Consider the following 14,628-nt stretch of genomic DNA (forward strand, 5'->3'; position numbering starts at 1 on the left):
CAATCCTCCAGGACCTTATCTGTTACCAGTGAGAATTCAAAGATCTTGTCAAGGCTTACAAAGCCTTTTGTGGTAGAGATTTCCACAAGTTCACACCCTTCTCCAAGAGAGGAAATTTCTCCTCATTTCAGTACTCGGTCAATGACCTCAAGTCCAGAGATGCAGTTTTCATGGTTTCTTCCTTGGACACCCTGTATCAAAAGTAAATGTGTCTCCAGCTCAGTTATCATCTTTCCCTTAGTTGATAAAAACAATTCCCCCAAGTCAGAAAATTGAAGGTTCAAGTCCCACACCAGAATCTGAGCCCAAATATGTACACTGACACTCCAATGTCACCTCTTAGGTGCATCTTCCAGAAGAAACAATCTATCGAAGGACTGAACACTCTCTTGGGCAGATGTATCTCAAATCTCAAGATATTATTTTGAAGTAGAGCAGTGGATTATTTCAGTGAAACAGGAAAGTCGGCAAATCCAGTGATCGCCGTTAATACACAAAAGTGCTGGATTTATTCAATCTCCTTCATCCAATATTTATCCCCCATTCAATATTTCAACAGAAGGGATCATCACACTATCATGAGTTGTGCACAAACCGGCGGCTTTGTTTTGTTGATTACAACTGTGCTTCATTTTCCATTCCAGATGGATGCCAAGAATTCTTTGGCAGTTCTCAAAAGACTATTTGGCATCCATCTGAGAGGTTCAGTCAATTCTTGCTTAAAGTCCTCAGAAAAGCAAATGCAGCATTTATCCAATAATTTAATTAAGTGACAGTCAATGGTCAAAGTTCTTGACTTGGTCTTAAAACAATTAATTCTGAGATTATACCTGAATATCCTTTATAAACTTATAACCGAGAAGTTGTGTCTGTAAGAAATCGAGTAAAACCCCTGGTATCTGGCACCTATGCCAGATCAGTGGATTTTCCGGTTGCTTGAGACTTACTCTTATATTACCTAACTAATATACCTGCATTAAGAATAAATAGTTTAAAAGTCAAAAGATGTAAATACTATACTGTTCTTACACTGAACAAACTTCACTTTCATAAATATATAAACCTTAAAGCATTTTTTTATATTTTGAGAGACATTCTTTGAAAACACTTAACCGTCACTGCATCTGGAAGTTCCTTTCCCTCCCAGAACCACCCAAAAGCTGAACAATAACATTATCTGCCCTCCCCCAAGTTGACAGATAAAGCTTCTGACAAAGGTGATTCTGACTCAGCTGAGATAAGGAGACGCTTTAAGGGAGTCACCCCATCAGTGAGCGGCATCAACCAGCTCTTCATCCTGAGTTACAACTTTCTTGTAACAGCTGCTATGACCAAAGCACTCCGTTGGCTGAATATTTGTTCACACCTTCACCAAAGGTTTATGTGCTACTTCAGAAAACATTTAATTTTACAATTTCAAACTTACGTTTGTTTTACCTATTATTTTATTCTTATTTATTTTGATTATTTATATTCATTTTCCTTGATTTTTTTTCTTCTTGTGCTGGAGGCTGCCGGTTGCCTGAAGTCCGGATACCAGGGGTTTTACTATATATCGAAGCAATGAACAGATATATTCACAGGATCGGTATTTTGTAGCACTGCATGTCATTAATCCCTTAATAATAGCAATATTAGCATGTATGCAGGATTCAAGAGATTCTAAGTGCAAAAAATTGAAAGGTTTGTGTCTGGAGGGACCAGAGTGTCTCTTATGCAAATCGTTATAAATTAACATACAGAAACAACAAGCAATTAGGAAAACATATGTAATATTGGCCTTCATTGCAAGAGGGCTTTGTTTTGATAAAGATAATGAGTTGATTTTATCATATTGGTTGCAGAATGTACATGTGAACTAAAATTCTTACTTGCTGCAGCTGAGCAGGTATTTCATGAAAAAAAGGATGAAAATAATTTGAACAAAATAACTACAACAGTATACTTAATTGAATTAAAAAGATCCAATAGATACAATAATAAATACTGACAGCGGTCCTCATGATTTTCGAACAGCTCAGACAATGTCCTAGCACACACCTCTCCCCATAGTCAATGCAATTGTGGATGATTCAAGAGCCCGACAGTTGCTGGAAAGAAATCATTCTTAAATCCAAAGGTGCTGGTCCTGTAGTTATATACTGAAATTACAGAGGGCTGTTGTCAAGTTGAACCATGTATAGCTCTAGTCTCCTTAACTTGAGGCATGACTACTTATGGCACAGGGAAGAAACCATAAATCACAGCCTCGAGATACAAGGACTGAGATGAGAAGAAATTTCTTCACTTCGGGGCAGGGGTGAATCAATGGAATTCTCTGTCACAAATGCCAAATTCTGAATATATTACAAAATGAGTTAGACAGATCCCTCGATACAAAAAGCCAAAAAAGACTGAAAACATGACATTGAGATGGAGGATCACACTGAATGATACGCACTCAAATGGATGATTGGAATACTCTTATTTATCCATTTTCTATGTTCAGCATATTGATTCAGAGTCATGGGAATGATGCTGCAAAGTACAATTAAACAGACTAGGAACTCAGACTTTTGAGTTTAGAAGAATAAGGGATGATCTTACCTGAAAATTCAAAATTGCTATTAGCTTGATCAGGGCGGATGCTTCCCATAACTAGGATACTTTGTGCCAAGGATTCATACTTTAGAAGGAAGGGTTTGGCCACTCAGGACCAAAATGGTAAAAGGATTCATGATCCAGAGAATAGAGAATCTTTAGAGTTCTCTATCACAAAGCCTGTAGGTGACTTAACTACTGAGAATATTTGTGAAAAAAAGAGACTAATAGATTAATAGAATCAACAGCTTCCCAGTACAAATATGATTGGTCCCGGATCAATTATAATAGAATTACACAACTATCACAATCAAGGTTGACCTTTCTCTGGCCAAAGGGAAGATGTGCAACCACCTATAGACTTCCCTATGGAGACCAATGGCCCTGAGCCATGATTTGATAAAAAGATTATTAACATCCTTAGCAGCATCAACCCCTCCATAAAAAATAGAAAAAAATTCTTTATTTGTTATTAACATTGGGGATATCAAGCTGTACTTAAATTGACCATTACATTATGACATTGGTTAATCGTCAAGAGTGTTGTGGTTCCTTTGGGATGCAGTGAGAGATGAAAAACTGTATGTCTTCCTTTCCACTTTTGTCCCATTTGGGCTGTTTATCCTGTGTGGTCTTAAACAGAAGCATGAGAAAAGTACTTGACCATGGTGAAAAGGGTGGGCTAGTAATGATAGTGAGACTGTGAGCTTGGGTAGGATCATTCTTATGGGCTCAGCCTTATACAATTATTGCACACATTTCACATTAATCCTCCACATCAGGACACACAGTGAGCCATGAATGATAGCACAGGATAATTATTTATCATCTCTGAGTCTACAGTCATTAAAAACAATTCCCACCCTGCACTCTCCACCCACTTACTACCCACCAACCCACATGCAATGACAAAGAATGCCTATTTTGCTAATATCCAATAAGCATTCATTGACAATCATTTTGTTCTTCTCCTTTGCAAAGTAAAATAAAAAAGTCATTAACTTTTTAGATCATCATAAAATCTCTCCAAGAGAATGTCATAGTTTTATTGTTGAAAATTATAATGCAGTGTAATTATGCTATATTTTATACTGCAGCAGTCTGCCATGAGATATCTGCAAGGATAAATTGTTCACATTTTGTCCAAATGAGAAACAGTCAAGTTTCTGCTGAAAAATAATTCAAAATTCCACAAAATGTCAAAAGACAGTAATTTTCAGGTGCAGTTCTTTGCAACTTTGGGTAAATTTCATTTAGTTAAATGGGTGGTTGACTATTTCATACTCTCCACAACCAACAATTTTCTTTTGTTTGATTAACAATTGCAACTGGCAGTTCCCAAACTAAGTGAATAATTTACATTTATTCCAATCAAAGTAATGTCTGGATTCATCTTACCAGTAGCTAAGGAACAATTTTCCATAAAATATACAATTAAAGGTTTGGGTTACAATTTGTGGATTGTGGAGAAAAAATGTGGCCTCCCTGCCTGTCTGCAATATAATGGATTGTGGGTGGTTATGTGTCCTTGCTGTCTTAAACTTATTCAGAAGTCACATCACCTGTCTATCAAGGTTGGACTCTGGTCATCCATTAGTGCACACCTTTCCACTGGTTCATTTAAATTATCTAGGGTCATTATTGACTAGGTGCCCAGATCAGAACTGTATGTAACATCAACTCAGCACATTCTTTCTCTCTGCCTCGTAGTCCAAGCCCCAGACATCACTCCATGCCATGTCATTACTGTTGACATCGCTGGAAGTGTTGTGGGTAAGGTGTACACTACACTTAAGCTGAGCTGTAGTACTGCTGTAGATCAGTACTTGCAGGGAGCTGCATCCTCCTTTGGTACAGGGAACAGGAGTGTGTGTGAAAGTCCCTGTCTGTACACATGTAGTAGAGTACTGTATAGGTGACCACTGGTATCAGAGTCCAACCTGGGTCCAATGTGAATGTCTATATAGTGGTTTAGAAATATAGCAATTAGCCCCTTTTCCACTGGCATCCTGTCCCAGGAATTAACTGGGAATCTACTGGGTCAGGGTCTGGGGAAAAGGAACATTGTCCAAACACCAGCATCAAATGATGTAATTTCACTCTGGGAATTATCCACCTCTATCCTCTACTCATATCCCCAGCTTTCGTTGATGCCAACCAGTGGAAAAGGGACAGCAGAAAGTTACCCATTTCCAGTTGAAGGCAGAACACTCTGATCCCTGGGGATCAATTAGTGTCCCAGTTAGGGGTGGCCCTGTGGAAACACCACAAAGGCATTCCTATCCCGGGACACTGCACAGCCAATTAACTGGGATGCCAGTGGGAAAAGGGCTATTAAGTATCATTTGGCATTCTTCCATTTGTCTTCTGTGTGTTCATTAAAATTACTTGTGATTGTAAAACTTGCGTCCAGACTCATCTCTCTGTGAACCCACTGAACCCTGATACTCTTCCAAACACAACAGTTGCATTTTAATAAAATATATAAATTACTCAATAGTAATCTGTGATTTGCTTAGAGATGTTAGTTTCTTTTATATGTATTTGCAGTGGTGGAAGGTTTCTACAATTGAATCAGAAAAGTAAAGCTTACATGTGCAGTGAATGACTATCAAAATAAATGTTTATAACCATTTTAAGACCTTGAAATAACTTGGATGAGGGCTCATTGGCAAAAGGCTGGTTGAACCAGGTGGCCAATTTCTCTACCATTAATCGTATATAACACTGTATTTTTTTCTTTTAACTTTGGAAAGTATATATATGTTGGAAAATACATACATGCAGTGTTATAACAGATGCTGGAGTACCAGAATGGAAATTTGCTGGTATACAGAAGAGATTTTCTAATCTGTGTTGTCAATATGAAAGAGTTCTAAGCACCAAATCATCTACAAAATGTAAACTCAGCAATGTCTTCCCATGGATGAGCTATAAAAATAGAATTGTTCTTCCCTTATTTTTCCCATAAATGTGTTTATGAACATTTGCGATGAGTACCAAGAAATAGAAAATGGGTTAAACTGCATCTTTTTCTTTGATTACATTACATAATATGGGAATTTCTATTCTGAAATTGAGTTATATTTCAGTCCAATTTTATATTACAAAATGTGTATATGCTGACTGGTTTGAGTTAATGGTCAAAATATTTCTTAAGTCAACTTCTGACAGTCCCTGAAAATGCAAATTCCACTCTGTTTAATGTATACTTTTCTTGAGAAAAGAGTGAGTGTCTCTCTCTCTCTCTCTCTCTCTCTCTCTCTCTCTCTCTCTCTTTCTGTACATACTTATTTCTGTATGTGAGAGAGTGTGTGTAAGAGAGAGAGAGAGAGAGAGGCAGAGAGTGTATGTATGAGTGGGTGCATGTTTATAGTGTTTATATAATATACATAAAGTGGCATCTATTACAATGTAAATGATAATCATCAAATTTTCTTGCCCAAAGTCTCAAAGAATGTGCTTATGTTTTCATAAAGAATAGATTTCCTTTATCATCAAGGCCCTGGACAAGGTCCCACATGGTAAGAGAGTTGGGAAGGTCAAATCGTCTGTAATCCAGGATAAGCTGGGCAATTGAATATAGAGTTGTCTTGATAATAGGAGTTAGCGTATAGTAGCCAAGAGTTGCTATTCAGATTGCAGGCCTATGACCAATAGTCTGCCACAAGGATTGATGCTGGGTCCACTATTGTGCTATTTAAAGGTAAAGATAAATGTGCCATTATTGTCATGTAATACTACATTTAGAATGTAACATACATTCAATTCTTTAACTTTGTCTACCGTAAGGAAGACAGAGAGTTGCCACTTTAATTTAACAGTCTGGATACAACGAAGTGGCATGTTAGTAACCTTTCAGATAAGACCAAAACTAATGGTATAGTGAACAATGAGGAAAGTTATCTAGATTATGATGGCCTCAGGAATAAATATAGAATAAATATAGAATAAATATAGAAGACATTCGCAAGGCTACATTTAGTATACAGTGTGCAGTTTTGCTCTCATTGCTATAGGAAAGATGCCAGAATTTCAAAGGTTATGGGGAGAAGGCAGGGGAATAGATTGAGTGGGAGATTGGATCAGCTAAAGATGGAATGGCAGAGCAGGATTGAGGGTCAAATGGCAAACTTCTGCTCCTATATCTTATGATCTTATAAACAGATAAAGGTGCAAAAGATTCACTAAAATGTTAGTGCAATTGGAGGGCTTGAGTTACAAGGGAAGGATGGATAGGCCATGTCCTTTTCTTTAGAACGATTGGAGGCTCAGTGGTGACATTGCAGAGGCATACAAAATCATGAGGGGCATAGATAAGGTGAATAGTAACAACATTTCCCGAGGGTAGGAGAGTCTAATTGTAGCAGCCCGCTAACTGAGATGCGACCCGATACACAAGACGGCCGATGACCACAGCGATCATGCAGATCCTTAGGGAGCCAATGACCTTTGTCCCAGTGACAAACCGCATGCGGGAAACAATGAGCAATGGCGGGAACGTCGACCAATCCAAGGCCAGCCTTGCTGTGACATCACTCCTGTCATCAGCAGTGGGGAAAGAATATAAGCAGATCTGGCAGTGCAATAAATTGGTCTTTGACTTAGACTTCATGGGCATGTGTCATTCTTTCTATACTTCGGGGTAGCGTGCACGCTACAGTATCAGTTTAAGATATAAAGGAGATCTGAGATAACATTTTCCACACACCGTATATAGAGAACACTTCCAGAGAAAGTTGTAGAGCCAGGTAAAATTCAGTCATTTACAAGACATTTGAACAGGCACATGGATAGGAAACGGTTTGATGGATATGGGCCATGAACATGCAAATAGGACGAGTTCAACCAGACAACTTCATTAGCATGGACAAGTTGGCCTAAAGGACCTGCTTCCATGCTATTTAGGTATATCTATAACTCAATAATTTGCAATTAACTTCCAAATACTTTAACTGGATTAGCAAAATTGTCATAGGTGCTCTAACTCTGGCAATGAAATTTTCCAGGTCAGGTGTGCTGAGGATTAATATAAATATGAAAGAAATGGCAAATTTTATTTGAATTACAAGTTTAAAAAGATTTAATATAGATTCCAATACATAAAACAACAGAGAATGCATGTCTTGAATGAAATGCTTTTACATGGGAAATCAATTCATTGAGTCACTCTTTAGCTTTAATGCATAATATGATGGCAAATGAAACTTAAGTGGTGTGAACCTCATAAAAAGAGATCAGGAACTTACCAAGAACTTTCTCAAGCTCTCAGTACATCCAGGGTACCCTCAGGAAACCACCAAAGAACAATATTTTAAAAATACAAGATACCAAATCAATTAAGTATTTGCTTTAAAATATTTGCATCTTGAAATGGGTTTTACCCTTATTTTGTGCACTAAATGGGCTGTTGACACCTTGGTTTATTTTAGAGCAATGGTTCTCAACTTTTTTCTTTCCACTCACATACCACTATAAGTAATCCTTATGCTATCGGTGCTCTGTGATTAGTAAGGGATTGCTTAAGGTGGTATGTGGGTGGAAAGAAAAAGTTTGAAAACCAGTGTTTTAATCATACCTAATTGACTCGTTACGTGCACAGTTTCATAGCTGCAAAAGAAATGGGCCAATGACAATTTTTCTCAAGCAAAATATTTCAGTTACAATTGTGTCTAGAGCAGTGATTCTCAGCCTTCTCTTCCCACTTACATACCATCTTAATCAATCCATTACTAATCACAGAGCACCTTCTTTGGCTTGGCTTCACGGACGAAGATTTATGGATGGATAAATGTCCACGTCAGCTGCAGGCTCGTTTGTGGCTGATGAGTCCGATGCGGGACAGGCAGACACGGTTGCAGCGATTGCAGGGGAAAATTGGTTGGTTGGGGTTGGGTGTTGGGTTTTTCCTCCTTTGTCTTTTGTCAGTGAGGTGGGCTCTGCGGTCTTCTTCAAAGGAAGTTGCTGCCCGCCCTCCTGGACTACGTCCTGGTGCGAGAAAGAGACAAACGAGATGTGCTCCACACCAGGGTCATGCCCAGTGCGGAATGCCACACTGACCACCGGCTGGTTCGCTGCAAGCTCAACCTTCACTTCAAGCCAAAGTCCAGGAACAGTAAAGCCCCCAGAAAGAGGTTCAATGTTGGAAACCTGCAGTCAGACGAAGTGAGAGGAACCTTCCAGGCAAACCACAAAGCAAAACTCGAGGATGCAATCCGCATCACGGACTCGTCCCCTGAAACCCTCTGGGATCTGCTGAAGACTACCATGCTGCAATCCACTGAAGAGGTACTGGGCTTCTCCTCCAGGAAAAACAAGGACTGGTTCGACGAAAACAGCCAGGAAATCCAGGAGCTGCTGGCAAAGAAGCGAGCTGCCCACCAGGCTCACCTTACAAAGCTGTCCTGGCCAGACAAGAAACAAGCCTTCCATCGCGCATGCAGCCATCTTCAGCGCAAACTCCGGGAGATCCAAAATGAGTGGTGGACTAGCCTCGCCAAACGAACCCAGCTCAGCGCGGAAATTGGCGACTTCAGGGGTTTTTACGAGGCTCTAAAGGCTGTGTACGGCCCATCACCCCAAGTCAAAAGCCCGCTGCGCAGTTCAGACAGCAAAGTCCTCCTTAGCGAAAAGATCTCCATCCTCAACCGATGGTCAGAACACTTCCAATCTCTTTTCAGTGCCAACCGCTCAGTCCAAGAATCCGCCCTGCTCCAGCTCCCTCAACAGCCCCTAAAGCTAGAGCTGAATGAGGTCCTCACCCGGGAAGAGCCATATAAGGCAATTGAACAACTGAAAAGTGGCAAAGCAGCAGGTATGGATGGAATCCCCCCAGAGGTCTGGAAAGCTGGCGGCAAAACTCTGCCTGCCAAACTGCATGAGTTTTTCAATCTCTGCTGGGACCAAGGAAAGCTGCCTCAGGACCTTTGTGATGCCATCATCATCACCCTGTACAAAAACAAAGGTGAGAAATCAGACTGCTCAAACTACAGGGAAATCACGCTGCTCTCCATTGCAGGCAAAATCTTCGCTAGGATTCTCCTAAATAGAATAATACCTAGTGTCGCCGAGAATGTTCTCCCAGAATCACAGTGCAGCTTTTGCGCAAACAGAGGAACTACTGACATGGTCTTTGCCCTCAGACAGCTCCAAGAAAAGTGCAGAGAACAAAACAAAGGACTCTACATCACCTTTGTTGACCTCACCAAAGCCTTCGACACCATGAGCAGGAAAGGGCTTTGGCAAATACTAGAGCGCCTCGGATGCCCCCCAAAGTTCCTCAACGTGGTTATCCAACTGCACGAAAACCAACAAGGTCAGGTCAGATACAGCAATGAGCTCTCTGAACCCTTCTCCTTTAACAATGGCGTGAAGCAAGGCTGCGTTCTCGCACCAACCCTCTTTTCAATCTTCTTCAGCATGATGCTGAACCAAGCCATGAAAGACCTCAACAATGAAAACGCTGTTTACATCCGGTACTGCACGGATGGCATCTCTTCAATCTGAGGTGCCTGCAAGCTCACACCAAGACACAAGAGCAACTTGTCCGTGAACTATTCTTTGCAGACGATGCCGCTTTAGTTGCCCATTCAGAGCCAGCTCTTCAGCGCTTGACGTCCTGTTTTGCGGAAACTGCCAAAACGTTTGGCATAGAAGTCAGCCTGAAGAAAACTGAGGTCACATAGAGATTGCTTAAAATGGTATGTGAGTGGAAAGAAAAAGGTTGAGAACCACTGATTTAGAGATAGAAATGTTGAATATAAATTTGCATATTGGCATTCTGTTTTTTTCACCAAAGCAGAGATGAGCAATTGGTGGATCGACAGTGGCGTAGCATGCGAAAGATTGTCACTGAAGAAACATGAGACATGCAATGATGAGGGCTTGTAAATCCCCCCTCCAATTTCTCAATGAGAGGGATTTGTATCAGAAATGTTTTAAAGTATGCATAAAACAGTTCCTATGAGCAACTAGCACATTAAAATGCAATGTGATCCAATTTAGAGGTTCATATCATCTAATCTTTAAGTAGGTTTCCCGAAAATGTGTATTGGGCTAATTTTATCTTAATCAGTAAACATCGAAATTTATCCAAATTTAACTTGGATTGTTTCATTGCAGCTCCACAGATGAGCATATGTGATTCCAGTAATATCAGTATTTCCCTGTAAACTATGGTTGATTCTATGATCAACACTACAAAGAGCAAACAGATGGCAAAAAGAAAGCTATATTTACATATACATTTAAATATTCTTACAAGGTCAATGAAAACCAGAAATCCATGAGTAAATTGATTACTCACCTTTTAATCTAATACTCTCTGTGCTTCCATCTTGCTGCAATAAAACAGGAAGAAAATCCATGTCAGTAGATATCTATGTAATGATTTTAATTTTATAATTGTGGAGTTATTGGTTTATTTATGATATTTCCTGAAAATAGACAAAAAGGAAATGTTAAAGTGAACAGTGTAAGCCTTTTCCTACATATTCTATTTTAAGTTTACATTTCTCATTGGCTAACACGCCTGTTTGATCATATTGATATACGTCAGGTGTTTGACTTGTTGGTATTCGTAACTTGATTGGACCTTTTTGACATCTTTGTCATTTGATTTGGAACTTTTGAAGTCACACAATCAAATGAAAGGATTTTTTTTCCCTCCACAAAACAGATGGTGATAGGCAGAAGGCAATCTTTAAATTATTTAAAAGAAAAAGAACAGATCAAATAAATGGCATAAGTTAGTAAGAAGAAAATCAATCAGTTTTTATTCGAAAAACAGATAAAATGGAAATACAAGCCTGGCTAATTTTGTTTAAATAAACTCTGCAGACGCTGATTATAACTTCAATAAAAATGCTGTAGGAACTCAACAAGTCATGCAGCGTTCTTTATGTTGCTAAGTTAATGATACATGACCAACGTTTTGGGCCTGAGCCCTTCAACAAGGAATGATGAAGTCTGATGAAGGGCTCAGGCCCAAAACGTTGGTCATGTACCTTATGTAACTCCCCAAGTTAAATAGCATTCCTTATGTAGGAAAGATAAAGATAAGTTCTGGTTACATTAAGTTACTGTAGTTTCTATTTATAATTTTAAAATGTGTTTTTAGTGTTTATGTCAATGCTAAGGTGTTGATGATTTTATTCTTATTAGACAGTCCCTTGGCATCCCTTCCATTCAGATTCCCTGGGTCATTGAAGCCACATTGTATCCTGTATACTCTTTCACAGATTGCATGGGATACTCAACAGGGCATATGGTTTCTTTGTAGAGATAGTGCATTCCTTCCATCATTTATTCTATGTGCTCCCAACAAATAGATGAGATTCTCCTTTTTCATTTAAGCATAGTCCAGACAGTGGTATCATTAGGGTTGGTGCCATCGAGTGCAGTAACTCATGTGTCACCCCCTCCCCCCTCATCGAACTCATCCTGTAGCAGACCATACAGAATCCTTAGTTATATTTTTTGTACTAATGTTACGCTTAAATCATAATTCACATATATCACTAAATGTAATAAACAAGAAAAAATAAAATTACCCCTTTAAATTACAATATCATACACGCAACCTAAATGTATTTACATTTACATATTTTCATGTGGTTAAAGTAAAAATTCAGTAAGGAAACCATGGAATTTGAAATAAAAACATTCAACGACTACGTGAAAGTCATGTTGATTTTAACGTTTAACTTACCACAATTTTGTACCTAAAACACCAGAAATTTTGACAAAAGCAGTGACTATAAAAACACTAGCAGCAACGAAAACAACAGCACGTGGAGATGAAACCACGTGATTTGAAGCATCACTCCTGGTGCCTGCCCCATTGACCACCGCCAGTGGGCTGATATCACCTCCAACCGTGCATCTTGGCGCCTCACAGTTCGGCGGGCAGCAACCTCCTTTGAAGGAGACCGCAGAGCCCACCTCACTGACATAAGACAAAGGAGGAAAAACCCAACACCCAACCCCAACCAACCAATTTTCCCCTGTAACCGCTGCAACCGTGTCTGCCTGTCCCGAATCGGACTTGTCAGCCACCAACGAGGCTGCAGCAGACGTGGACTTTTACCCCCTCCATAAATCTTCGTCCGTGAAGCCAAGCCAAAGAAGAAATGTAATTAGGTACTAATGACAGCTCTGACTGGAGTGCATCAGAAGATTCAAAAAGTAAATTAGAGTTTTAGCCTTGTAGGTATATTGATACATGTAAGCTGGGCTTACCAAAAATACTTTTGTTGTTATAATTACTACAGGTATACCTTCGATTTAAAAAAAAATACATTTCTGCTGAAACATTGCACAAAAAATTGATAGACATTCGTTTTGGTATCACCCCCTCTGATGGTGTCACCCAGTGAGGTACGCACCCCCCAGTAATGCCAGTGGGTCCAGAGGTTCTCAGGATTCAGTAGCAACATTACACTTTTTTCAGCAAGGTTTTGAGAACATTCTGGAATATTTTTCTCTGTCACATTATAATCTGTAGCAAATGGACCTCATGAATCAGATATTGCTAATGGATTGGAAGTATTTTTCTAATGTTTTAAGATGACTACTGTAGGTCGCCCATACCTCTTCGTGAAGAGAAGGGGAGAAATGTTTGCTACTAGTAGACCATGAACTTTGTGCTTGATCTTCAAAACTCCTTTCCTCAAATGTTCAGGGCTGTGTAATGACCAAAAGTTTACCAACTGATTTTCTAATTTCTTAGTCTCTTGGAGCTAAGACTTTAAATATTTCTCAATATTATACTTATTTTACAATAAAACAAAAGAGAAAGATACTTATTCAAGGTATTCTGCTGCTTTGAAAATGTACACCACAACAGAATATTTTAAGTTACCAAATAGGAACTAAATAGCTGTTCAAGTATGTAAATAAAATAGGAACTCTTTGTTCTGCAGTAACATCTATCATCTATGTCTCTTGCTTAAAAATATCATTAATTTCAGTCTTTCGATTAATTCTTTGAATATATTTATTTAAGTGTGGTAATGATAGGAATTTCAGAAAACTGCTTAGAGAAGTAGCTGACATCAATTGTTCAAGAAAGCTGATTAAAATGTATCACATTGACAGTTCGGCGGGGCAGCAAACTCCTTTGAAGAAGACTGCAGAGCCCACCTCACTGACAAAAGACAAAGGAGGAAAAACCCAACACTCAACCCCAACCAACCAATTTTCCCCTGCAACCGCTGCAACCATGTCTGCCTGTCCTGCATCGGACTTGTCAGCCACCAAAGAGCCTGCAGCTGACGTGGACATTTACCCCTCCATAAATCTTCGTCCGCGAAGCCAAGCCAAAGAAGAAGAAGAAATTGGAAAAGGAGTAAGCAATACTGCATTGATCATTAATGAGGCTAATTGTGAGGGGAAATTGTGGGTGGTGGTTAGGATTTTCATCCAGAGCTCAAAAAGGATGGAACACTGAAGTGATCCTATCTTTAATGGAATGGCTTGCAAGTTATTACTTATAATTGCCTGGCCTGCAAGCGCAAAGTGAATGTGAACCAAATTGCAAGCCATCTATATCGGCAGGGTTTGATATATCAGCAGTAATGAAGCAATAATCCTGGGAGATAGAAGTGCTGCCTGACTCCTGCTGCTGCCGCCTTCCAGTCACTTCTTCCCTTCTAACTACTCTTTCATTTGTTAGAGTGGGAGCAGAAAAGACGTAAACAAATGTTGGAGAAACACAAGGGACAAGCATTTTGCAAATGGCCAGGATGCCTGAACTCAGTAAGAAGAATAAAATTCTCCACTGCACATTTAATGCAGAGGCATGGAGAGAGAGGAGGGAATCTGAGAAAAAGGATAGCACTTTCAAAGAGCTGGCACAGACTCCATGGGCTAAAGGGCCTTCTCATTTCCATCATTCTCTGACTCTGTGTTTTATTCTATCATTCCATGCGATAAAGGTGCTCACTCAGTGCTGGTGGACAGCATGTTCTAAATTATTCATATACTTTCCATGGTAAAATGGCAGATACCTTTGAAATTAACTTGCAGGTGGTGGAGTTCTCGTGCCTA

The 14,628-nt window shown here is 39.5% G+C and overlaps 1 protein-coding gene across 4 annotated transcripts in view; it reads right to left on the bottom strand.

The window, feature by feature from the left end:
• fstl5 (follistatin-like 5) overlaps window positions 1–14,628 on the bottom strand; it is an 810,780-nt gene that overhangs the window by 743,317 nt on the left and 52,835 nt on the right. For all 4 annotated transcript variants that reach the window (XM_069926256.1, XM_069926258.1, XM_069926261.1 and 1 more), the window contains exon 3: window positions 10,886–10,919. In XM_069926256.1, coding sequence (XP_069782357.1) covers window positions 10,886–10,919 — 34 coding nt within the window. The remainder of the gene's footprint in view (window positions 1–10,885; window positions 10,920–14,628) is intronic.

This window comes from Narcine bancroftii, chromosome 3 (genome assembly GCF_036971445.1).
Source record: "Narcine bancroftii isolate sNarBan1 chromosome 3, sNarBan1.hap1, whole genome shotgun sequence".
In the NCBI taxonomy this organism is placed as follows: domain Eukaryota; kingdom Metazoa; phylum Chordata; class Chondrichthyes; order Torpediniformes; family Narcinidae; genus Narcine; species Narcine bancroftii.